At 37.4% G+C, this 26470-nt stretch overlaps 1 protein-coding gene across 26 annotated transcripts in view; it reads right to left on the bottom strand.

The window, feature by feature from the left end:
- The window catches only part of TCF4 (transcription factor 4), a 419947-nt gene that overhangs the window by 255903 nt on the left and 137574 nt on the right, over window positions 1-26470 (bottom strand). For 23 of the 26 annotated variants that reach the window (XM_087927469.1, XM_087927464.1, XM_087927477.1 and 20 more), the window contains 2 exons: window positions 25183-25244; window positions 21197-21293 (listed from right to left, as the gene is read on the bottom strand). The exons of the other annotated variants lie outside the window; for them this stretch is intronic. In XM_087927469.1, the coding sequence (XP_087783595.1) occupies window positions 21197-21293; window positions 25183-25244 (159 nt within the window). The remainder of the gene's footprint in view (window positions 1-21196; window positions 21294-25182; window positions 25245-26470) is intronic. 26 annotated transcript variants of the gene reach the window in all.

The raw sequence follows: 26470 nt of genomic DNA, 5'->3' as shown, positions 1-26470 counted from the left end.
TGGCTACCAACGGCTGAATAAAACAAGATCTATTTGGTATGGATTATGTTTTCTTGACATTATTCATATATACCTCAAAGGATATCATTAACTACCAAAGGAGACAGCAGAGAACAAAGAGATATTTTGAGAGAATTAGGAATATCTCTTGATTCATGTTTCATGCTTTGCTTGGAGATGTCCGCAATTGGGAAGGCAGCATCTACAATAATGGTGGCCAGTATTTAAAATTGGAATCATATAATTGGAAACACCTCAGTATCTTTCATTTCGTTCCCTTGCTTAGTGAAAGATCTGCTAAATATTTCAGACAGATATGGTAGCACTTCAATCTAGAACATTTGAAGATTTCCCATGAAGGGGAGTGTATCACTTCATGAACCAACCAATTCCATTGGTTGATGGCTCTGATTGTCAGGAAATTCCTCCCCAAACCCATGTTGAATTTAGTTCCCCGAAGTAACAATCCATAGATTCCCAAGGCAAAAAAAGCAGCGCCCTGACTCATCATCAACAAAACCCTTTTAAGTGTCTGACAATCCAAATGAGAAAAATATACCATTCTATATGAAACATAAATCACAAAAGAATGAGATTATAGGATCCAATCTGGATCGGTCAACAGGACCGGAAGTTTAGTCTTCCAAGCTTTCAGACTCGTGCTGGAACCTGCAACATTACCCCGGGGACATGTATATTTGCCCTCATTTGTAATGAGACTATGGTTAAATATTCTAACAGATTGTAACAGGAGAATCAAACTCAATTCCATTGACGGCCGCATCAGTGTTATGTTTGACCACAGGGGTGGATGGGGTGGGTGTAGCCAGCTCATCACTCATGTTGGGGGCACCTGTGGTGGCCCGAGTGCTCTGCCAGCAAAAACGGGCTCCCAAGCTCTGTTTTGGACCACGATGGCCTCCTGCAACCTTCTGCAAAAACAGAGCTCAGGGAAGCCATGTGCAGCCCGCAGGAGCTCCATTTTTGGCCATGACAGTCTCCTGACACCCTCTGCTAGTGAAAGTGGCCTCCCTGAGCTCCATTTTCACTGGCAGAGGGTTGCAGAAGACCAAAATGGCCAAAAATGGAGCCCAGGCAGGCCGCACGCAGCCCTCCTGAGCTCCATTTTTTATATCAGAGGCATCGTAGACCAGTCCTTCACTCTTTCCAGATTCAGCCCACAGGCCTTGAGTTTTACATCCTTGGATTAAGATTAAATATTCTAATAGGATAATCCTCACCACAGGAATCTGTAATAAGCTGCAATGTCGTCAAAATGACACATGTGGTGACAAAATACAAATGGCGCGGAGATGTAATTGTGCTCTGGCATCTCATGCAAATACATGAGTTGTGTCATTCGTGTGATGTCATGATCATATTGTTTGTTCCTTCTTGCAATTTGTAAATTACAGGATTTTTAAAATAGATCTCGGTGCATGGGATCACTGGTGCTCCCTGAACTTGGTTTTTCTTGCAGATGTTTTATTGCCCAACTAGGTAACATCCGCAAAACCATTCCCTTCTAGCACTGATGATGGACCCCACAGGTCAACCCTGAGCTATAAATGATCTATTGATCTTTGGTGTTAAACTATGAAACGTGTTATAATATTGTTATTGATTTTTGTACATTTCTAACCTTACTTATGAAAAGTAGGGTGAATAAACTGCCTAGTCAACACTGACTAAATGAGTCCAGAGAAGGAATAAATCACACACACAAACACCCTGCTGCAGATGCCAATGGACACCTCTCTCTTGTGAATCTTCTGTCACTGTTTTTCTCCTTGAGTTCAAGAAACAGATACTCAGAAAAAAAAGAACAATATGCACTTGACTCCCTCAACTTCGGCTCTGAATGAGATGTTTTTAAATAACAGTATATTTACATGATGCATTCAGTGCAGACACACAACCAGTGATGTAGTTAAGGCTATGTAATAAGGCTGAAGACTAAGTCAAGTTGGAAGCCACAAGAGCAAAGTCGGTCATTCATCTTGGAGCATGCATAGGATCTAGAGTGTGGACTGAAGAAGTACATAAATTGATGGTGATATTATCCATTCAGTTGTGTACAATTCTTGGCGATTCTATGGGCCAGGTCTATCCACATCTTCCTATCTTGCACTACTTTGCATTCTTCTATACTCTGGCTGGTGTCCAGCCACCATGATTTTGGGCTGTGTGATTTCCATTTACTTCTAACTCTTCCAAACATAATTGCTTTCTCCATTGAATTCCCATGCATATGCCATGGCAAAAAGTCACACAAAAAAAGTTTTGTAATGGCACATAAATTGCAACTGCTTTTATTTTTTCTTAAATGTATTACTCAGAGTACAAAATGCTATAACTGCTTTATCCCTTCCCACTTGTGAACTTATATGTGGAACACAATAGTCATGGTTTTGCACAATACACAAAGCAAGTTTATTTGTGTAGATAATAACTGTTTTTAAAACATAAGCTAAAACTGTAGGTAACGTAGTTATTGCATGTTGAAATTATATCCAACAATTACAGTTGGCAAGAGTTGTATCTAATTCATTTATGTTATCTATTAAGGCAGTGTAATGCTCGGATTTAATTCGGAAAAACTTACTTTGGAGTGCATAAAAGGGCAAATGCAAATCATTAAAGCTGCTATGCCTTTTTTTTGCTGGAATCAAATCTGAAGCACTGAACAGACCTATTTATCTATTATCCAAAATTTGCATGCTGTATTTGCTGTTATTCACATGGAAACCAAAGTTGTTAAGAACAAAAATAAACCATACAGCTCCTAATAAAATTGTAACAAGCTTTGCAGTCCCTTGGTTGCAAAACAATAGAGTCAACAAAATCAAAGCAGACCAAACCACAGTTATCTTTCATGCTTTCTATAAAGGAAAAGCAACAACTGGTTTTTATTTTTTTTACCGGGCAGTGAATATTTGTCAGAAAGAGTGTTGCATGGCCTTGCTTTGCTTTGTGAATCTCACCTTTGCAACAGACATATAGTTAGTCCTTGACTTACAATCACAATTAAGCTCCTAATTTGTGTTGCTAAGGAGATGGTTAAATGAATTTTACCCCTTCTGACAAACCTTTCTCGCCACAGTTTTAAATGAACCACAGCAATTGTTAAGTAAGTAAGATGGTTGTTATGTGGTTCTGGCTTCCACACTGCTTCTCAGAAGGTTGCAAAAGATGATCATATGATCCCCAGGACATTGCAACCATCGTAAGTATGAGTCACAAGCATCTGGATTTTGATGTGATCATTGGGAATGCGGTAATGGTCGTAAATATGAAAAAGCTACAAAAGTTATCGGAAAAAGCTATCACTGTTTTCAGTGTTATTCTAACTTCCAACAGTCACTAAATGAACGATTGTAATCTGAAGTCTTCACCTTTATGTGAAGCTAGGTCATACACTCAGAAAGGAACATTGTACAATGAAAAATAGGATACAGACAGCACACAGCAAAATGGTAATTAAACTAAGTTCTAGAAGTTCTTCTTTAAGTATAATAATTTCACCAAATACATGTTCCTCCTTTAGGGAGTATGGAAATATAATCTATTTCTTTTCCATTAAACATGGTAGGGGAGAGAAGGGGAGGGAGAAGAGGGGAGGAGACAGAGGGAAGGGGGGGAGAGGGAGGGAGAGAGAGGGAGAGGGAGGGAGAGAACACAGAATACTTGAAGAGATATCCTTATATTTATAGCCTGTTAAATAATGAGTAAAAAAAGATGACGGGGATTACACTTCACTCTTGTTTAAATATCAGCATAAATTTAACTGGGCAACGACTGCAATTGTTGCTGTGGTGTTAGAGGTTCTAATATATGCTAAAATTATTAACAATTCAGGTATTAGTCTCTTATAGAAAGGCAAAGTTTGCAAACTGGACTTAGCAAGTGCAGTATCAATTAGCACTAATTGATCCATTAGTTTGATTGCACAGCTTGTAGAAGAGTGTGAACTTCATGCTTCTAATTTACTGCAATTTAATATTTGAAACAGAGATTGCAAGTAGCTCTACAGATGAGTTCCAACAACTAGCAGATCCTGTGGACTTCACTTAAAATTTGAATGCTTTAATTAATCAGAGGTGCAATTAAATTTTTAAACCCCGAGTTGTAAGGTTGCACAAGTACAAACTTATTCAGGTGAATTATTCATTCAGAAGAACATTCATTCTTGTGTATTTTTAGTCAATATAAGATGAGGCCAAGATTACTTATCTAGTAATTTTTTTTACTAAAGAGCAATAAAAGTCCAGACAAGCTAGGATCATGTCATCTGCGAACCAAGAAAAAAAAAACCCACCATCTGATAGGGAAATGCATCTTTTGTGTGGGGCGTCAGCTACAGACTACTCTAGATAAATTATCTGGATCCCTTTCGGTTCTGTGAATTCAAGTCTCAGCATGGAGCGGAAATAACATTGATTTTACTGATGAGTTTTGTTGGGATCTGAATAGGATTTAATGCAGCCTTTTTTAGATCTGCTAGCCCTTTCAATGGTCGTCAGTAGCACAACAACATTCTTTTGGTAAATCTCATATTTATTTTATTTCTTCAATTAAACAGCAGCCCAACATAGTGAATTTTACAAGAATTCTCTCTTAGGAAGACTCCACGTTTTAAGAGGTAGTCCCAATCTAGAGTTACAGGAGAGGGAAAAACAGCCCACTGGCCAATCACTGTTATCCATCTATTCAAGGGTCATCAGCATGGGTTCGTCCATCGTGATTTTCAGTAAACTTCAGTTATTTCTCACGTGGGGGGGGGGGGGAATTACCTATGCAGAAGTGACTGTGAATAAGGAACTTTTAAGGCTCATGTACGATTGGATGGATAGGTAGAGGTTATGCCAGGGGTGTCAAACCTGCAGCGTCACGTCATTGCGTGACATATTGAGACTATTTTCCGCTTTGCTAAACTGGGGGTGGGTGTGGCCAGTGCATGATGCATTCAGCCCATGGGCCATGAGTTTGATACCCCTGGATTATGCTATAGGAGGTCCACTGCTCATTGACATTTGAGCTCTCATAACTCATTCCTTCATTACTACGCTTTTTTCTTCTGTTCAACGATTCTTGATGATCGCCTGAACAAGTTAATGCAGTTTTCTTGCCAAGGTTTTCCCAGTATTGATTTTCTATCAACTCCTTCCTAGAGCTAAGAGAAAGTGATTGGCCTAAGGTCACCCAGTCAGCTTTGTGCCTAAGCCGGGACTAAAACTCATGGTCTCCCAGTTTCTAACCTGATGCTTTAACTACTACGCTAAATTCTCACTAGACATTTAGATAACTGCACGGTACAAGGGACTTCCTTTGAAGACATTTCAAATACTGCAAAAAGTTGTGGTCCCCCTAATAGATACTGGCCACTATATGTAAGGCCAGCACTGCAAACCCGCAGATAGGTACCAATAATTTCCCAGGGGCAATTGAAAGTGCTATTTTTGACCTAAAAGATCCTCAACCTCTTGACTCCTAAGTATTTGTTGGATTGCCTACTCCAAACTTAACTGACCAATCCTATGAGATCAGTCACTTTCTGAAGGAAGAGTGGAAGAAAGCCAGCTGAAAGCCGCCGACAAGCTTGGCTTCATTGGCCAAGCATGGATGCTTGTTTGAAAGCCTTTCTGGCATTGGAACGTTGTGTTGGGTCTTAATCAAGTTGGGCTCTTCCCCCTGCTGGACTGTTTTTGACTTTGCAAAGCATTCTGCTAGTGGTTTGCCTCTTTTAAGGACCCAGCTGTGTGGTGATCCTCCCAGGACCTCTCCCACCCATGAGGTACCCCACTTCGCTTAATGACCTGCATATTGGCATCAGGGAGAACAAAGGGTGGGGTGAAGCTGCCTCACTTAATGGTTATCACCACTTGCAGTTGTAATGGGCAGGCTCCGTTTTGATTTTAGGACTACCTGTATAACAGGAGTGTTCAAACTTGTAGCCCGCAGGCCGAATATGTCATGTGCTGGCCATGCCCACCCCCAGTTTAGCGAAGGGGGGAAAATGTTGCAAAATATCATGTGATGACATGTCATCACGAGTTTAACACCCCTGCTGTATAACATAGAAAATAAAGTATCTTTAGCCAAAGAAGCCTTACATCGTAAGGCCACTTCAAATATACGTTCATGTTATGTCTCCTCTTGGAAATTCAAACGAACAAACATAAAGCAGCCGTTTCACAATCAAATCAAACTGAAGGGAGTAACAAGATAACGGCTGGCAGAAACTGTTAGGACTCCCCTTCGAAATTCAAACAAACAGAGAGCTCTTTGCTGTAACGTCCTCATTCAAAAATCATTTTGTTCCTGGCAAAATGCACCAGCTCAGCTGTGTCCTTTTATACCCATTAAGGCAACGTGCTAATTAACTGGCTTGCCCTTCAGATTAACGTTTCCTGGTTCTGACGTCAATCCACGATCTAACAGTCATCAGAGTCAAAACTCCCAACAGGACCGATCCTTCCAATCACAACATGTTCATATACAAAACATAAATTAACTATTTTAACACTATCAACTATTTTATTTATTGATGCTGAAATAGTTTTACATTAACACTTGTACACTAGAGATTCCAGTTCCATCACTCTCTATACTGTTGAATATTTACCTGGATATAATTTACTATCCACTTATAAATAGTAGCCCCCCATACATTTATTATCATTGGAGTATCTATTATATCCAATGCAAATAAGAAAGGGTCTGGAGCACTTCAAGACTGCAGGCTCATAGCTACAGGTAAATATTGACACTCGCTGTTTTATGTGGTTTAGATACATGATATTTATATTACAATGGTTTCAGTGGGAAAAAGAAAACATTGTCTGATTTGAATTGTGCATCCATCCATGTTCTCCAACATGACAATTTGGATTTCTTTACATGTATAATTTAGAACAATCGTAAGGATTATGAAGCTACAATAGTGTTGCACATCACACTTTCCCAATGGTTAATACAAAAGGAAGACAAATGTTGTGTTTTCCAAAAGAATTGGAGCCTAAGACCGTCCAATTTATAAGCTGAATCAGATGGATCAATTAAGAAGTCTAATGAGGGGAAATTCCTAGTGATTAAACTTGCCATCCAACTGAAATGAGCCAGAAGATGCAATTTATAATTTAAAGTTAAATCTGAAAAATCAAACCTGGATCAGGTAATTAGAATACCTGAGGAGAAAAGAGGATATAATCTTAAAAATATTTAATTCCTGATAATATATTTTACAAAAATATTGAGGAATACTACATATCCTCTAACCTACCTACAATAAAAGTTTCATTTTTAAAATATTTTCAATTCAAGAAAACATATTGCTACTGCTGATGAACACTACTGAAATTATTCTAACAAAATCTGTTTTGATAACGTGCTAGCCATAAAAGTCATGAATTCTGATTTGGACCAGGCAGATTTAACAATCAATATCAGTTTATCATCTGTGAACAATCCTCCTTTTTTCCTTCATATTTCTTCCTTGCATGTTTCAAAGAATAAATCTCTTCATCTCTTTAACTGAACATGAACATAACCAACACAATTCTAAATGAGTTCTTCTCCCAATCACTTGATTCTCACTGTATGTCCCATTCCAACAGTCAAAGGAGTAGGTCCTTTAAACATACCCCAAAGAATCTCCACTAAGCAGGTATCCAATTATCTAATCTTGCTTGTAGCTGATCCAATTGGGAGCAACTTCCTGACAGTCACATATCCATCTCTGAATTAGAAGACAAACAAAACTTCCAAGGAAAGTTAACTCATTGTCAGCTAAATGTCACTGATCATTTTGGTGATGGACCACTTAGTAGTAGTAGATTTAATTTTTTCTTTAAAATTAAATAAAAACCCGTTAGAGCAGGAGTGTCAAACTCCCGCACCGTGGGCCAGATGTGTTACGCGCAGCCCCCCCATGCCCGATTCAGCGAAGGGGACAAAAGTCCTGATATGTCAAGTGACACCACCATGACATGAGTGATACCCCTGCTTTAGAGCCAGTACTCCAGTAAAAAAAAATGGTGACATCCCAGCAGATTCCATGTATAAATTCTATTTCAGGTCAAGGAAATAATACTATACTATATCCTAGACATGGGCAGGAAAGTCTACTCAAACTTACAAGACTGGGATGATCTGATTTCTAGCCTCCCAAGCTGTTATACAGAACTGCCAGGAGGACCTGAAGCAGAAACATCCATACAACCCTATTCAACTTGGTTTCCAGGAAAGGGCAGCATACCTGTAATCCTCAACTTACAACCATTCATTTAGTGACTGTTCATAGCTACAACATTGTCACAACATCCTCTGGTCACTTGATCAATATGTGTTTGGTCCACTGGCATGTATTTGCAGCGTCCTGGAGTAACACGATTTCCCTCTGCAATATTCTCTGCTGGTTTCCCCAAAAAGTCAACGGAAAAGCCAGCAGGGAAGATTGCAAGCAGGGGGAGGAATGAAGAAGAGCTGAAATCCTTCTGTGAACCTGCAGGAGTGGAGCTGAAATCTTCAGTTCCATTTGTCCCTTAGTGCATGGAAGAGGGAGGGAATCCTTCAGCATGCTTCAGGAACATTTGAGAGCAAAAGGGATGCCTGCTAGAGGATTTCAGGTACATTCAGAGCTTAAATCTTTCATCAAGCAGATCTGTTGCTCCATCCATTTAATGATGTAGGATAGGGATGTCAAACTCGCAGCCCGTGGCCCAGATCCGTCACACGCTGGCCATGCCCATGCTCCATTTAGCAAAAGGGAAAAATTCCTGTGACACCGCTGTGACGATGCAAGTTTGACACCTCTAATATAGGAGATTGCCTAACAACCACAACTATTACATGAGCATCTTGCTTAATGACTGCTTTGCCCAACAACTGAGATTCCAGTTCCCTTTGGAGTCATTAAGTGAGGACTACTGGTATCCTTTATAGTAAAAACATCTCTAGACTCAACAGAAGCTTTTTTTCCCCTTGACCTTAGACTTTATTCTAACGATCAAACTACTTTTACTTACAGTATTTCCAAATATATCGTTCTTTTAACAAAAGAAATGAATCACTGTGTGTGTATCTATTACTGCCCTAAGGATCATGACTTCAACAGAGTCATTCAGCCAAATGGATTTTGCTTTCACAAATGAATCTTTGCAAAAAAAATATTTCCTATCATAATGCAGATGTGTCGTATATCCCAAGTCATCAACTCCTTTTTGAAATAAATACTGTTGTCTAAATAATATGAAGATTATATGATAAAGAAATACCTTTGGAAATGTTTAATATTAAGAACCAATTCATAAGGCATTTTTTTCAGTCAAAAGGCAAGCCTCTGAATGATTTCCTGGTTGGCTAAGATTTTCTAGAAATTGGATTTTCCCTCCTCTATGAATATTTTAAAGAAGTCACTTATAGATGCCTTTTAATGCGAGAACAGGTGTGAGCTCAAATTCCCTCAGCAACTAATATCAGCTCAGCTGAGAGAACAGCAGTAAATTCTTATTTCAAAGCTAAACTAAGTTCATCTTGATAAGAGCTGGAGGCTCATTAACCATTAAAATGCCATATATACATGTTCTTCTCAAACCATTTTTCTGGTAAAATATCATCTGGATTTGCAATTCAGAAATGTAAACATGGAGAGGAACATGCAAATAAACCATCAGTGCACCAAGGTAGTTATGCTCTTTTCAGATGAAGAAGTCAACATCGTTTTGTGATTTGAACCTTTCAGTTTAGTTCACAAGTATTGGATGCAAGCTTCAACTATTATGCTAATAACTGCAACACTGTCTTAACTGAACTGCTGACAGTTCAACACATACTATGTAAATCTCTCTTTTTGTGTAAGTTGTCGAAATTTAGTTTTGGAGTAATGAGGCTTTCAGCAAAACTGTTACCTAGAATTGCAATTAAATGTCAACAATCCCAAATCTCAGAGGAACCTCAAGAACCTAATACAGAATTCTTCCAAGCCACTCTAACACTTCTGTAATGTTGTCTTTATAAAAGACATTCTTTGAGATTCATCTTCTGTCTAATTGTTTTGTTCATTTGTTCAGCAGGAAAACTTGAATGCCTTTGAATTTATGCACTTTGAGTTGAGATGCCAAATTCCTTTTAGATACAGATACAGATTAACAGAGTTGGAAGGGATCTTCTTATCCAACCCACCCCCCCCACCCACCCAAGCAGATCCTACACGATTTCTGATAGATGGCAGTCCAGTGTCTTCTTGAAAGCCTCCAGTGATGAAGCTCCCACAATTTCTGAAGGCAAGGCAAGCCAACCCATTGGTTGATTGGCTCTCACTGTCATAATGTTTCTCTTTATTTCCAGGTTGAATCTCTCCTTATTCAGTGTCCATCCATTATTCCTTGTCTGGCCTTTGGGTGCTTTAGAAAATATCTTGATCCCTTCCTCTCTGTGATAGCCTCTCAAATATTGGAACTCTGCTCTCATGCCTCCCTTGGTCCTTTTCATTGCTAGATAGGATTTCTGTTTCATGGGTGTTTGAAGAAACAGAACTCTGAAGGCTTCAACATCTCCAAAGAGCAAGGGTCTTCAAACTTGTCAAGTTTAAGACTTGTGGACTTCAACTCCCAGAATTCCTGAGGTAACATGACTGGAGGAGGAATTCTGGGAGTCAAAGTCCACAAGTCTTAAAGCTGTCAAGTTTGAAGACCCCCTGCCCAAGAGTAACAGAAGGGACAGATCTTTAAACTTTGCTTTTGATAGCAGGTTGCTCAATCAATATGGGATTCTCTGAACTGGAGAGCTTCAGTTTTCAGAACTGAACTATCGGGTTTTTTTCTTTATCTCTCTAAAATTTGACTGCCAAATATCCAAAGTTTAGCTGCCAAATGATACCAGCAGAGTAATCTTGACATCTGTTATACTCCAATCCAGGGATATATGAAACAAATCAAACATTCATTTTTCTAGAACTATCCAGTGGTTCAACAGAGGATTAAGAAAAATATGGTTGTCACAGGACTTCTTTACAACTGACCCAGAACTTACATTTAAATAAAACCTGAATGGTTTTACTTAAAGGCTCTCAGTAAAGACATATCTGTGAAGCAAACAATAAGACAATAGACAATTAAAATGAATTATATTTACTTAGTTACTTCATTAAAAAATGCATGGCTACAAACAATATTGCAACCGAACAGTACACAGGGAAGCATTTTTATTATTATTAAAAAGGCATTTAGAATTGGGTAACTGCAACAGTAAATTGAAAATGTTAGAAGTCCTCTTAATATTAGTTTTCCTCTAGAATTACTTTCAAATCAGTCCACAACTTCCCAGTTCCTTCTGAATAGTCCTGATCATACTACTACTGTATTTTTATTTTTAAAAGTACAGTTATAATCTCTTCTTTTTGAATAAATGCTAACATGGGATACAAAAATATTGGAACGTCATTAAGTCGGGCTAAGTTTCAGTATGCAATCTTACTTCAGAAATATTTACACCATTATAGCAGCATTTTCCTTGAATTATACAGGTAGTCCTCAATTTATTAAGCCCAAAATTCCTGTTGCTAAGTGAGACAGTTGTTAAGTGAATTCTGCCCCATTTTACGACCTTTCTTGGCACAGTTGTTAAGTGAATCAATGCTGCTGTAAAGTTAGTAACACGGTTGTTAAGTGAATCTGGCTTTCCCCATTGACGGTGCTTGTCAGAAGGTTGCAAAAGGTGATCACATGACCCCTGGGGACTGCAACTGTCATGAATATGAACCGGTTGTCAAACATCTGAATTTTGGTCATGTGGCTATGGGGATGCTGCAATGGTTGTGTGAAAAACGATCATGAGGCACATTTTTCACTGCCATGGTCAAACGATCACTAAACAAACTGTTAAGTCAAGGATTACTGTATAATAGAATAGAAATAGAAATAGAATAATAGACTAACCCTACACTACTTCAGACAAATGGTTATCCAACATCTTTTTGGATAACTTCTAGTGTTGGAGCATTCACAACTTCTGGAGGCAAATTGTTCCACTTATTAATTGTTCTAACTGTCCGGACATTTCTCCTTAGTTCTAAGTTGCTTCTCTCCTTGATTAGTTTCCACCCATTGCTTCTTGTCCTGCCCTCAGGTGCTTTGGAGAGTAGCTTGACTACCTCTTCTTTGTGGCAGCCCCTGAGATATTGAAACACTGCAATTTTTAGGCCATCATTTTGGTTCCTTATAAAGCAACATGTTTTGAACAATTCTCACTGCTCCGTGGCAGGAAATATAAGAAAAAAGTAAAATTAATCCAAATGTCCCAAAGGTGCTTTTTCAAGACAACCATGACCTGGAGATTCTCCATCGACATGCTAAACTAAATGGAAACCTTGACATATAAGAAAAAGAAAAGGAAAAAGAAAAGAATTCCAAAGCCAAACATACCATATGCACATGTCCCTCACTGCATCCTCACTTCTAAATACACAATGTAGACATAAATAGATTCAACAGGATATGATTTAAACCTATATAAAGTTTATCAAAAAGTAGATTCTTCAACAAGGTAACTTATCATTTAGTTTAAAAATAAGGATACTGAATGATATTTCTTGTAGGAAAAGTAGCTTCTTCTAGGAAATAACGTGAAAGCATTTTCTTCCCAATGGAGGACTGTTATTTAAATAGTAGACAGATCTCCACATATTCAGTGTTCTGTTTCGTGATTAGAAACAATTATTGAAAATGATTAGAAACATTGCTGAACATTTTTAAAATCTGTTTTCCAAGGTCATTTTATTTGACAAAATTTGTAATCTTCAAACCAGGTTCCAACTACAGATTGTGGGAGGATTACTTCTTATTTGTGCAATTTCCTCCCTGTATTTAATATTCAAATATTACTGACAATCAAGAGGCCACACTACACATCTCATTTAGAAGACAGCAGCTGAGAAGAAAGGGTTCATCTTTACATGGTGTTAAGTTAAACTCAGGCTAGCTAGAAAGCCTTTGAAGCAAACCAACCTAAATATTCCTGCTAGGCAGACTGAGCAGAGGAACTGAATTATAATGAACCACCAGCTGTCACAATATGACCACAGTAACCAAATCAAAATATCAGCCACTAACCCAGATGAGATTCAAAAGGTCAATGTATAAAGCCAGCAGCTTTCTTCAAGATCATCCGAAACCTCGGTCTAAATCCTAGCAGTGAAATGTTCCATTAACCCACAGGGAGTATAGAAACAAGTTGCTATGTATTGGTAAATGATTTAATGTACTGGCGTGATAACCTAGGCTGATAAGAACTCACAACAGAGGCATCTGAAAATTGAACAGCAAATCTGGAATGGCATGTATCTGTAGTAATATATTCTACCTCCTATATAGTGTCAGAAAACATGGAAACATTCTTACTGGCTCCACCGTGCACCATTGATTTATCCTTCAAAATAGAGTGTAATTGATTGGAAGGACTACAACATCTTAGAAATGAAATTTGACTTTGGCCATGGCAAATAAGAGTTTTAAGCTTATTCCCACAGCTAATTATTTCATGGTTTGAAATTAAGACCATTTAGATTATTTTTTGCTTGGCTTCCAAACGATTTAAAAGCATATGAAATTGAAATTTGCAATGTAGATTCACAGTTGCCACACAACTTTAAGGATCCTATGAAAATCCACCATCACCCAAGACTAGGCACACACGCCCCTAACTACCTCAATTCCAACTACTGCTGGCCTTAAATGTAAGCTACTCAATGCAAGAAGCCTTGCGAATAGAATACCTGAATTTCTCCTCTTACTAAATATGGCTAAATTCGACATCACATTTGTCTGTGAAACATGGCTCAACGCATCTCTCCCTGACTCCATTACCACAGTAAGAGACTATCATGTTTACCGATCAGATCGTGAAATTCGTAGAGGAGGTGGTGTTGCTATCTTCCATAAAAAATCCTTACATCTAAAAAACATCCAAGTTACCCAGGAGCTTGCTCTTCCTGAGACCATCATCTGTGAACTATCCTTAAATATCGCATTTCGATTCTTACTATGTTACAGAGCATCTGATTATGACATTGAACATGTAAACAAGCTAAATACACGACTAACATGGGCAGCATCCCAGCACCCACACCCTTTTATCTTTCTTGGTGACTTCAATCTACCTCATATTGACTGGAGCCTAAATGAATGGACAACTGAACCCATACATGCAACCTTCTACAAAGCTGTTACAAATCTGGGACTGGAACAACTAGTAACCAACAACACTAGACTAAACAACTGCCTCGATCTCATCTTCTGCAATAGTTTGAATTTAATTTACAGAATACAAACTAAAGAACCCTTTTCCAGCAATGACTACAATATGATTGACTTTTGTCTTAACATACGCCCACACAAAAATCATCACAATGACGTAATCCCCAATTATAACTTCAAAAAAGGCAACTATGATCTTATAGACAACAATCTCTCATCCCTTGATTGGCAATCTCTATTCACTGGATGCAATACTGTTGAAGACCATTACAACATATTTTTACTGGAAGTCAAAAGAGTCATCAAACTATATGTACCAACAACAACTCCCAAAACAAAATAAAACAGATTACCCATAACAATAAGGAAACTTCAATCCAAAAAGAGATCACTCTGGTGGAAAAACAAATCTGGTAATGTTGCCCATTTCAAAAGCCGATACAAAAATTTATGCCACCAGATAAAAACTGAATGCACCAATTATCACATTAAGCAAGAGGAAAACCTTCTATGCACCAATTTCACCCGTTCTTTTTTCAATTTTGTAAACAACAAACTAAAGGACTCAAGGTCCATCCCACCCCTCATAGGACCTAATGGTAAAGACTGCAACGATGACACCATTAAAGCCAACATCACATTCTTCGGCTCAGTATTTGTAAACAACAATGGATCATGCCCAGTATTTCCTAGCCGAACCACAGACAACTACAATGATCTAATACATATCAATTTTACAGAAGACAATGTTGAAAAAGCACTATGCAAGCTAAAACCATCTCTATCTTTTGGACTGGATAGAATATGTGCCTACTTCTTAAAAAAGCTATCCACTGCCATAGCAGAACCTCTAAGCATAATCTTTGAAAAATCTTTCAAGACCAGCTCCTTGCCTAACCTATGGTCACAAGCCAAAAAGGGAGACCCCGCCTAGTTGAAAATTACAGACCAATCTCCTTATGCTGCGTCACCTGTAAAATCATGGAATCAATTATTAACCAATCCATTATCCTCCACTTAGAGACAAACAACCTACTCTCCAATAAACAATTTGGTTTCAGGAGAAAACTATCCTGTAATCTGCAACTCTTACACTGCAAAAACATATGGACTACACAGCCCGTGTTATTTTCTGTTTCCCAACAACTTTCTTCAATGCATTGTCCACACATATTTCCCCAAATCATGGTTTCATTTCACGTGGAGACAGCTGGGCTAATCTGTGCACCAGTGGTGGGATTCAAATTGTTTTACAACCGGTTCGGGCATGGCCCGATGGGCGTGCTTTGCCTAACGCCAGCACGCAGCTTTCCCCATACCAGCTGAGACCTGCAGCGCCAATCAGCTGAGAGGATAAAGAAGAGAAAAGCACAGGGGCCAGTGAGAGGGCTGATTCTGCGCTTTTATCTTCTTTCTCCTCTCAGCTGATTGTTGAGGATTTTTTCCTCCTCTCAGCTGATCGTGGGAGGCATTTTTACTACCATTGGTGTCCACATATATGTAGGAGGGAGTGTTTGGGTGTGTGTGTGAAGAGACTACTTCAAATCAGAATATGAACTCAATTGTGTGTGGGGGGGGGGGAGTGACAAAGACATGCAGTTTCTCAAGCTGATACCAAACTTTGTGCCAAGGAGTATAGATTGAACAAATGAATCTGTGTACCTTGGTAGAAGTTTTAGTAAATGGGGAAATGGAGAAATGCTGGTAGATACAGTAGATAGTATGTGGTCTATTGCTAAAAGTGAATGCTAGGAATTAAAACAGAACGTGTTAATACTGTTTTATAATGCCTTGGTGTAAGACCACACTTGCAATATTGCATCCAGTTTTGGTCGTTACCATATAAAAAGATGTTGAGACTCTAGAAAGAAGAGAAGAGCAACAAAGAGGATTAGGGGACTGGAGGCTAAAATATATGAAGAATGGTTGCAGGAATTGGGTATGTCTAGTTTAATGAAAAGAAGGGCTAGCATGATCCAATATTTAAGGGGCTGCCACAAAAAAGAAAATCTATTCTCCAAAACACCTGAAGGCAAGACAAGAAGAAATGGATGGAAACTAATCAAGGAGAGAAGCAACTTAGAACTAAGGAAAAATTTCCTGACAGAACAATTAATCAGTGGAATGCCTTGCCTCCAGAAGTTACAGGTGCTTTGACTCTCCAATACCATAGTATATGGTTTCCTGCTTGATCAGGGAGTTGGACTAGAAAACCTCCAAGATATCTTCTGTTGTTATTCTATTATTCTGAATATTCGTTGAAAGAAAGAAAAAATTGTTGTGTATAGAAACCCACACTGCCCACATTACTACATGGAGGTAAGAGTTGGGTATGTCCAGAGAAACATAAAAGGAGTCTGGGTGAAGTAGGAATTGTCTGCTTGTTGCATCTGAAACAAGAAAAAATTGGGTAAGGCTGAATGTGGGCCAAATGAATATGAATTAAATACAAAATTAAAAAGTGTGTTGAGGTGGTTTAGACATATTGAGAGAATGAATGACAATCAAACTGCACAACCACATGCTAATTAATTTACTAAAATTAAAGTCGTAATTTCAAATGGCTTAAATATTTCGAAATAAAATGATAGCTAAAGCAATAGACTAAACGTATGTGCGATGTATTAAAATATGGGCTATCAGTATTAACGTATGTCAGGGATATGTTAGATTTAAGTGGCCCTCCATTGATATGCATTACCTCTGGATGAGTTTTATAAGAACTTTATTTCTATAAAATAAGGATGACAATTACTGGCATAATTATGAGCAAACTTATACTTGAGATTTAAAAAAAAAATCTGCTTTGAGAGCTGTATGAATAGGAGAAAATTTTATAGGACTCTCATGTTCGGTGAATACTGAAAGCACCTGAAATAAAATTGCTAAAATGGAACAAGCACCCCCCCCCCAATCTTTGAATATTTAATATTAAGGGGTCTAAAATCAGATAACTCCACTTAGAGAAACTGTATTTTCTAAGCTTTGACAAACACACTCAGAACCAAAAAAAAAAAACAAAAACCTAAGCCAGTATGTCAAATTGCTGCATCTACAGATGTGTGTGAAATATTTAAACCAAGAACGACTCCCATAATTACCATTGTTTTAATCCTCATCCTTCTTTTAAATAATAAAGCATACCCAATAGGGTTTAGGATATAAAACAGTCCTTAAAATGATCATGCCCGAGTACAAAAGAGCTTTTCCTGATCAAAGGCATCTCTCTGTGGCCTGTGTAAAATTATCTTTCAACATGTTCGCTCTGGGAATTCTACAGTTTCTCGCTCACTGATCTCATCTTGTAGACATTTCTGTTACTTTCAGGTAAAACCCTCTCATCTGCCATGCAGTTGCAACTCTCTTTTAAATCTCTTTGAGGTGGCAAATGTAGCATTTCATAATCACAAAAAGTCCATGTTTCAGAGCAGACAACTTATCTGAGAAAACAACACTTTCATTAGGGCCTCGTACATAAACAGAATATTTTTATCTGATGCAGAGCATTAGTTGTTCCTTCTGACTAGATCTACAGGTTTCAGACTTCCTTCCACTGAAGGACAAGATTACTTTCTGTTACATACCTAGTATGGGGACAGGAGTCTGAGCTGAGGAGGAATACTTTGGAAAAGAAGGAACTGAGGATAGTATTTTGCTTTTTTAAGCTCCACAAACTACTGGCATTTATTCATTTATAAAATTTATTAGCCAACCACCCAGTAAATCTGGGAAGCTTACATGGACATTGTGGTAGAATCACTAGCTCAAGAAGAGGGGAGTACAGAGACAATCCAACTTGGAATTGGTTTAGGGAGAAGAAATACCTGAAATCAAACTCCTGATCTATATCTCCCATTTCCAAAGGGAAGGCAGACAGTCTGGTGAAGTTCTTATAGTATAGGTGATCAACAATAAATATCTATTTGAGCCTATTCAGGTGTGGTTCAGGTTGTGTGCACCTGACAGATGTTAAGGACAAGAGGAAATTATTTCATGCACTTCTCCTTCATCACTACTTCATTTCAATATACTGCAGTTCAACTCCCATCATTCTTAGCCAACATTTGTCACAATGAATGGGGATAATGTAGTAATACAGACAGTTCTGGAGGCTCCTCAGGTGGTACATGCAACACAACTATTAGATAGACTGCATCGATTGCCAGTTTACTTACAGATCCAATTTAAGGTGTTGGTTATCATCATTAAAGTCCTTCATGACATGTCACCAGGTTATCTAGTGAATGGTCTTGCCTCAATCGGACTGGCCTACGCCACTCACACCAGCAAAAGAGGCCTTCTACATTCTCTACTGGCCAAGGAATTTCAGCTAGCAGAGTCTAAAGGAAAAGCCTTCTCTGCCAAGGTCCTGCCCTCTGGGACATCTTGTTGCCATAAGTAAGACCCTCCTCCATCCTTCCATCCTTCTGGAAGGTCCTTAAAAGCTGTTAGTGCTTTTATATTTATGCTTTTATGCAGTGGTGGGATTCAAATTTTTTTACTACCAGTTCTGTGGGCATAGCTTGGTGGGAGTGGCAGGGGAAGGATATTGTAAAATCTCCAGTCAGAGGTGGTATTTGTCAGTTCTCCAAACTACTCAAAATTTCCGCTACCAGTTCTCCAGAACTGGTCAGTACCTGCTGAACACCACCTCTGCTTTTATGGAATTATAAGACCTTCCAAAATCACTTTGAAAAGTGAGATGAGAGGCATATAAATTTAATAAATGATAGCATGCACCAGCTTTTAAATTTTTGCAGCAGACTTTCTGCAGGTGGGCTCAAGAGAGTTTTGCAGGTGTCAATGAATAGAGATTCAGCAAAGTGATTAATTATTTTAACATAAGCAAACAAGTAGAGAAAGTCAGTTGTAATTAACAAAGAAAATCTTAAACTCTAGTAATACAAAGTGTAGACTGCATAAGAAAGATCACTGGTTTTAATGCAGATGGAACTTTATTGCAATAACACATTTGTAGGAACCTACAAAGACTCAACATTTCCAAAAGAGTGAAATAAAACAAAATACAGGGATACAAAATACAGAGATGCACTGCCTAGAATACAGGGATACATACTGGTCATTTTAAATCAAGCAGTTCTGATGGAACCAACAAATAACAATTGTTTTCAGCAACTACAAAACTCCAGCATTTTAGATTTTAAATTAAATTTCGAACAAGTGTTGTATAAAACCTGTCTACTTGTTACATGCTTCAACAATTCTAATCAGGATGCAGTGACTTCATATTTCATAATGCTATGAAATTCTCCTCCATGCTTAAAAGAAAGTCCTCTATTATACAGAAGAAAGCATTATTTTCTTGGCAAAAAATGATTTTCAGGCTATAGTGTTCTCTGTTAAAATAAGCCAAAACAGGATGTGATAAACCTTAAAAGTTGCTAAAGGTACAGTGAAAAGGTCAATCCTGAAAGCATCATTCAGCACAGTGGGCTTCACAGAAGACCATGGTTACATGGAAAGATTATATTTACACTGCCTGAAGTCAAATCTAATAGTGTGAGTTAAGAAGGGCGGTTCAGAATTTCTTTGCTTTTTTTGGCTCAAACCAGCTCTTTGAAATGGCTGTAGCTACATTACTTGTGTGTGACTGCACACACATTTCTGCAAGCTTCAACACTGTCTCTCATGTTAAACAACTCACAAATATTTCCTAATAATAAAAGACAAGGAATATTTCAGGGGCATATACGAGTCCTAGAATGATATATCACAGTTACAACTCATTGCTTTCTTTGGCTCAGATTCAGTTGTTTGAAACCGAGGCATCTCAGCTAGTTCACTGACAAGTGCAAGGAAAAGGGTGTGATCTTGGCCAAAGAAAAGGATTAGTAATATTTTTACATCATATATTTATCTTAACCCAACTCATTTATCAGGCATGATTAAAGCTGCTATCTGCACTTGCAAATAATTAAAGACTTTCTTTTAACAGCCAGAATTATTACTACGGAAAGCGATCCCTGTAAAAGAGAATGATAGTGACCAAGCGTTATCCAACTGTGAGGGCACACACTTTGCAAACCCGACAGGCTGCCAGAAGTGGAACATACTGTAGACAAGGTCAGACTTAATGTAGAAGCTAGCCGCCCAGAGACTAAAAGTCCCTATAGGCAAATTCACACTGTTACATGAAGAAAACAACAGTTTCTGATTGCTGAAAGCAAATCCTACATATCCACTGGAACATTTGTTTGGACTCACTGAGCTTTTTCATACATTTTCCATTTTATCATTTTTACATCTACAATATGCTAGCATAAAAATAACATACATATAACTAACTTTTTACAGATGAGGTGTGCTCAAACGCAAATGGAAACAGAAGTGTCATAATAAGACAATCTCTCCCTTTCCCATAAATATAAGTCACATTTCAAACCACGAAATCTAACATATGAAAAACGAATTGACATCAATTAAAAGCAAGGTGATATATCCAAGGACTGTGCCAAAATATGGTAGAAGTGCTCTTCACTCCATAAAACATTTTTTTCCTCCCCTTTCCCCTTTAAACATTGCAGCTTCCCCCTCCCTTCAAATCTTCTCCAGAGAACCCCTAGTTTTATCTGATGGGTGAATACAAGAGGATTTAACACTGTTTAAAAGGAGGTATGAAGGATAATGGAAATGAGAATTTTGTATTTTTGATTTTAAAGAATAAAAATGTTTAAAAAATAAAAATAAAATAAAAGCAGGTATGAAGGAAATCAGGCTACAAGCCACATATTTGCAGATACTTATTCTAGGCAAAATATTTGCAAACTTTAACATGGACATTGGTTTATTTCATGGGATAATTAGCATTCCTGGAGATGTTTTAGAATGTAGTGGTAGTAAAAGGAACATTATTTCAGTTCAAAATAAAAAGCACAAGCAATTACAAACATTCAAGGGTAATAGAAACATTAATTTCTTCTTACTTTGTATTCTGGAATTCACAAAAGGAGGAGATAGATTGTCATGTGATCCAAGGTCCCTGTTTGTCATATGTTCATAAGAAGGTCCATCTCCATAGTTCTGTAAATAAATTGGTAGCAGTTTAAATGGAATATACACATGCAAATGTCTTAGCTATTTCTCAGTTATTATAACTAGAAAGGCACTTTTTCAATGGACTGATGAAATTTGAAGATAATTATTCTAATATATTAAAATATGTGCTCATATTTATGTTAATAACTCAGATATTAGCCAGCAAAAATGACATTTTCTATCCTGTCCAAAATGAAAATGTATGTCTTTGCAGTTATGGTCTCAAATAATGAGAAACATGGGAAGTTAAAATTAAATATTTTATTTAAGGAATCATTTTTATTTCCAATACAGGATGCTAAGATACTCTAGACTGAAATTAATTTTTTTGTGCTGAGTCTTTCACTGGTTTTTTTTTTCATTGTTTTGATGTACTAATTTGCCCATGCAATCTGATTTGTTTTAAATTCATTCTACTTTCGTTCAGATCAATTTCACTTAAAAATTTATGTACTGCAGTTTATACTGTACCACAATAAGAAGCAATGAATTTATGCTTTACTGAAAACAAAGCAATATTGCATTTCCTATTTTACTCTAAACTGGCTCGGCATTTTTTCCTGAATGGAATTTGCTGGTGTTCTTCAGAACCTCATAATCCACAGGCAGCTCTCCATACCTATTTTACCACAATTCCAAAAATTTAAAAATATTTCAGAAATAGGTAAAGGTGCTCCATAGGTAATGGTGCTCCATAAAAACGCTATTTTCCTTTTGACTTGAAAACATTGCATAGTTTAACTGTATGGCTGTTGGGTGTCTTGAATCTCATGAAGACAAGAAACTTGAAGTCAAATAAAGGGAACGCTTCAAATACTTCTATTCATCAGCCGAAACAAGTTTTATTTTAATTTTAGTGCCTTGTGTAATAGTAATGGGATTAATCATAAAAATATACCTGCTCAAAAATTGCCCATGTTTTCTTTTTTCTTTTTCCATTTTTTTAATTTTTAATACAATAATTCCATCTTCAGTTGAACAGTGTGTTGTCTGGGTACAAGTATCTTTGTTGAACAGTAATCAAAATTTACAAAATTTACATTACATTGATATTAATTCTACAATACTGAAATAGTAATATTCCACATTTTATTCTACAATATTAAAATAATAATATTCAACATAGTAATCCTAATATTTGTGTATCTTTTTAACATATTTTCTTTATTTTGTTTCCCTGTTTCTAACTTCCATTTTTGTTGTTTAACCATTGCTTAAATAAATGTCATATAATATTCAGTTTGCTCTTTCTCCTTAATTGCAAGCGTTAATCTGTTCATTTCTGCACATTCTAATATTTTCCTAATCACATTCTCAACTGTAGGTATCTCTTCACTCTTCCAGCTTTGTGCAAATACAATTCTAGCAGCAGTTAATATATGGATAACTAAATATGCATTTTCCTTACTATTTTGGGGGGTAGAATCCCCAATAGAAATATTTCTGGCTTATATGCTGTTTTATCATTTTTTTCAACCACGTATGTATTTTGTCCAGTATTGTTTTGCTTTTGGGCAAGTCCACCACATGTGATAATATGACCCAGGTATCTGGTGGCACTTCTAACATTTAGCTGACTTATCTTTAAACATCTTTGCCAACCACGCTGGTGCAAAATGCCATCTATAAATTGGCCATGTTTTCTATGTCAGTTTGTGGTTGTCTAATAGTCATTTGGATTTTTCCAGCCTAGAACTGATAGGTCTATATAAACAGACAGATGAAGATGGTAGTACTTTAGGTTACAGCTGCAGTTCTAATTTCTGCCAACTGTCAAAAGAACTTTGATATTAATATGTTCCACTTCCTGAGTCTATTGAATAGTCTGAGTGGGAATGAAAATGTGATCTCTGTAACATGAGAAGAGATAAGTTTCAGTTCATTGGCATATAATGCATTTGAATGTCAAGCTGTTGAAGGCCTGGCTTGCTGTTGGTACACTAGAAGGTACCCTTATGCATATTTACACATCATTATTAGAAGAAGACTGTCAAAGGACATTCCAGCCCTTTAAATGTGGTCAATTTTCAAGATTCAGAGATCATTTCTTGGCAAAACATAACCTTTTGTGATCCACAAAATATAGAAAAAGTCTTTCTGTGAAAGAAAATGCAACACCTTACATTAAAGTTAGGGCAGTGCAATCAGTTATCTACAGTTAAGTGCTAAATTAAGACAGAGTGAGGAAGTTGAGACTATCCTTAAAAGAATGGCAAAAATTCAGGTGTTTTAGAGTTAGTAATCTGCATACATATGCCAAAATGTAACACTATTGCCTCCATGAAAAAGTCTATTTCCATAACAATAGTAGTTTTTCAGGATAGCCTAAATAACTACTGGAAGTTTCCTGCAAAGGTTTGTTCTTAAATGAATGGCATATCAATATGCACTTACCTTTACAAACAGGTAAGTGCATACAGATATGTTAAGTCTGCTTATAGCACAGTTGGGCAAATATGGATCCTTTACGAGCTGTGGACTTCAACTCCCAGAATTCCTGAGCTATGAATTCTGGGAATTGAAGTCCACAGGTCATAAAGAGGCCATAGTTGCTCGCTGTGGTTTATAAACAACAAAGTTTAGTCAAGTAAACTTTTATCCATAGAGACATACCTAACTAAATAACTGTTAACTAAATTTAATGACAGATTTTAATTATGCATTGAACTTATTGCTGTGTTTTCTATTTTACCTTCTATCTATGGGTGCTTTACATAGCAGAAAGGTAAAAGTTTAAATTTAATAAATAAACACAGAAAATGCCCTGTGCGTTTGTGCTATGCACAAGGAAATACAAATAGTCAAGTTGGGTCACATCAACCATAAAACTTGGCGTAAAATTGTGATTAAAATTATTCCAGAAGATAAAGAATTTGCAAATTTGTGCAATACATCTATAACTTACTATCTTATAACTTTAATGTTGTGTAAGCAGCCCAGAATCATCTGTGACGAGGGCAAATAAAATGAATAATGATAACAACTTTTAGTAAAGCTTTTCAGATGCTTAGTTACGTTGGAATAAACTTAAAAAATGGAATGAATAGTTAGTATTCATACTAGATGTTCTGAACTTTGGACCTATAATAATACTTAGACTTACATACTGCTTCACAGTGCTTTTCAGCCCTCTCTAACTGGTTTTCAGAGTCAGCCTATTGCCCCCAACAATCTGGATCCTCATTTTACCCTCCTCAGAAGGATGGAAGGCTGAGTCAACCTCGAGTCTGGTGAGATTCAAACTGCCAAACTGCAGGCAGCCAGCAGTCAGCAGAAGTAGCCTGCAGTACTGTATTCAAACCACTGCGCCACCTCAGCTTTTATAAGAACTAATTCATACTGTACATACCTCTGAAGTACTGATTTCTTGTTATTATATGTTATACTTTTATTTTTCTGTTTAATAACTAATTTGAACACACATACACACACACACACACACACATTTTTCTAAAAAGTTAACATGGAGAGTTAAAACTCCTAGCATCCCAAAAGTCCCATCTTCATATTTAATATTTTGTCCTGGAATTAAATATCTGGGAAGACCCCTACAACAAATGAGAAATCAACAGCCAAATAAAAGGGGAGGCGAGGAATCCAGGCAGCTTACAAAGAGAGATAAGGAATGATAGCGACACATAAGACAAAACATTTAATGAGGCTTCTTACTACTTCCAATCAGAAACACAGCAAATGTCAAATTCAACTTTGAGATCAGATTTTTTTTTTAATGCAATCCTGGGAAGAGGTTGCTCTACAGCCAAACTTGCAAGTACATTTTCCTATGCAATCAGGTGCACAATTCCCATTTAGATTTTAAATTTGCATACAGAGGAAGGCTGGTGAGGAATAAAAAAAGATTAGATGTACTTACCCTGGATGGGCTAGGATGTCCTCCATTCCCCCAGGACCCTGAGCTAGTTCTGTCTTCTACATCTAGGGACAAAAAAGTTCTTTAGGCTTTATTGCAATAATTCTTTCCTTTTGTATAGGCACTTTTAAATTAATGTTTCAAATTAATCTCCTGTTGCCTTTAATTAAGAATCAGGCACAGGGCTACTACAATGATAGTGGCTTCTGACCCAACCACTTAAATTAACTCATTTAAATTCACAGCAGAAATGAACTGGACCCTCAGGAACCCAAGGTTTGCACATAAAAAATTATTCCAGTCTTTCAGAAGTGGCTGGAAGTCACTGACTCAACTTGAATTGAAACCTAGCGTAGAAATGCATAGCCTCAACAATGACACCAATGATAGTGCAAAACAAATAAAGAGGCAAAGTGTTTTTAGATAAACATTTTGCTTCCCACTTTTCTATAGAATATTCCTTCTTAAAAGCAGATTTCAGAGACTGGTTTGGGAAGCACCTCTTTCGTATTTTGAATCTGTAATGGATTTAAACCTGCTATTTAAAAGGGAACTTCGTTCCTCTTCAAATGGAAGACAATCAATTATTCAATATGGCCTCATTCTAATTTGCAATAAAGATGCTTATTTAGCTATGCCATGCTGTACATCAGGAAAAGAAAGTTCTGAGTTAAAAACCATAAGCCAAGATGTGCCAGGCCACAGGATGGAGATCTCAACTGAGTTTTGCTCTGAAGGTCTGAGGAAAACTTGTCATGAGCTGTTGGAGAGAAAGTGGGATATAAATCTAACAGATAAATAAGCCTAAGAGATAAAGGAGAGGAAATAAAAGCAAGAGGGAAAAGCCCAGCACTGAATCTCTGTCCCACAGTGGGATGTGGGAAATGTGGAGTACAGAAGACCCACTCCCCGGCAGCACTCTGGCGGGGGGCCCAAATCCTTCTGATTGAGGCACAGCCCGTAGATGGTGTGAGGCTGGTGGTGGCCCCCAGCACGCCAGGACTGGGTCTTCTTGGAGTTGGGTTAGCATATGCCTTAATATGGTTATTACTTGAATCAAGCCTTATACAGATAGTCCTCAACTTACAACCACAATTGAGCCCAAAATTTATGTTGTTAAATGAGGTACCTGTTAAATGAGTTTTGCCCCATTTTACAACTTTCCTTGTCACATTTGTTAAGTGACTCCTTACAGTTGTTAAATTAGTAACATGGTTGTTGAGTGAATCTGGTTTCACCGTTGACTTTGCTTGCCAGATGCTTGCAAAAGGTGATCACATGACCCCCCACA

The sequence above is a fragment of the Pseudonaja textilis genome, chromosome 2, assembly GCF_049901715.1.
Source record: "Pseudonaja textilis isolate UNSWEBS1 chromosome 2, rPseTex1.2, whole genome shotgun sequence".
NCBI lineage: Eukaryota > Metazoa > Chordata > Lepidosauria > Squamata > Elapidae > Pseudonaja > Pseudonaja textilis.
This window is presented reverse-complemented; position numbering and strand designations above follow the sequence as displayed.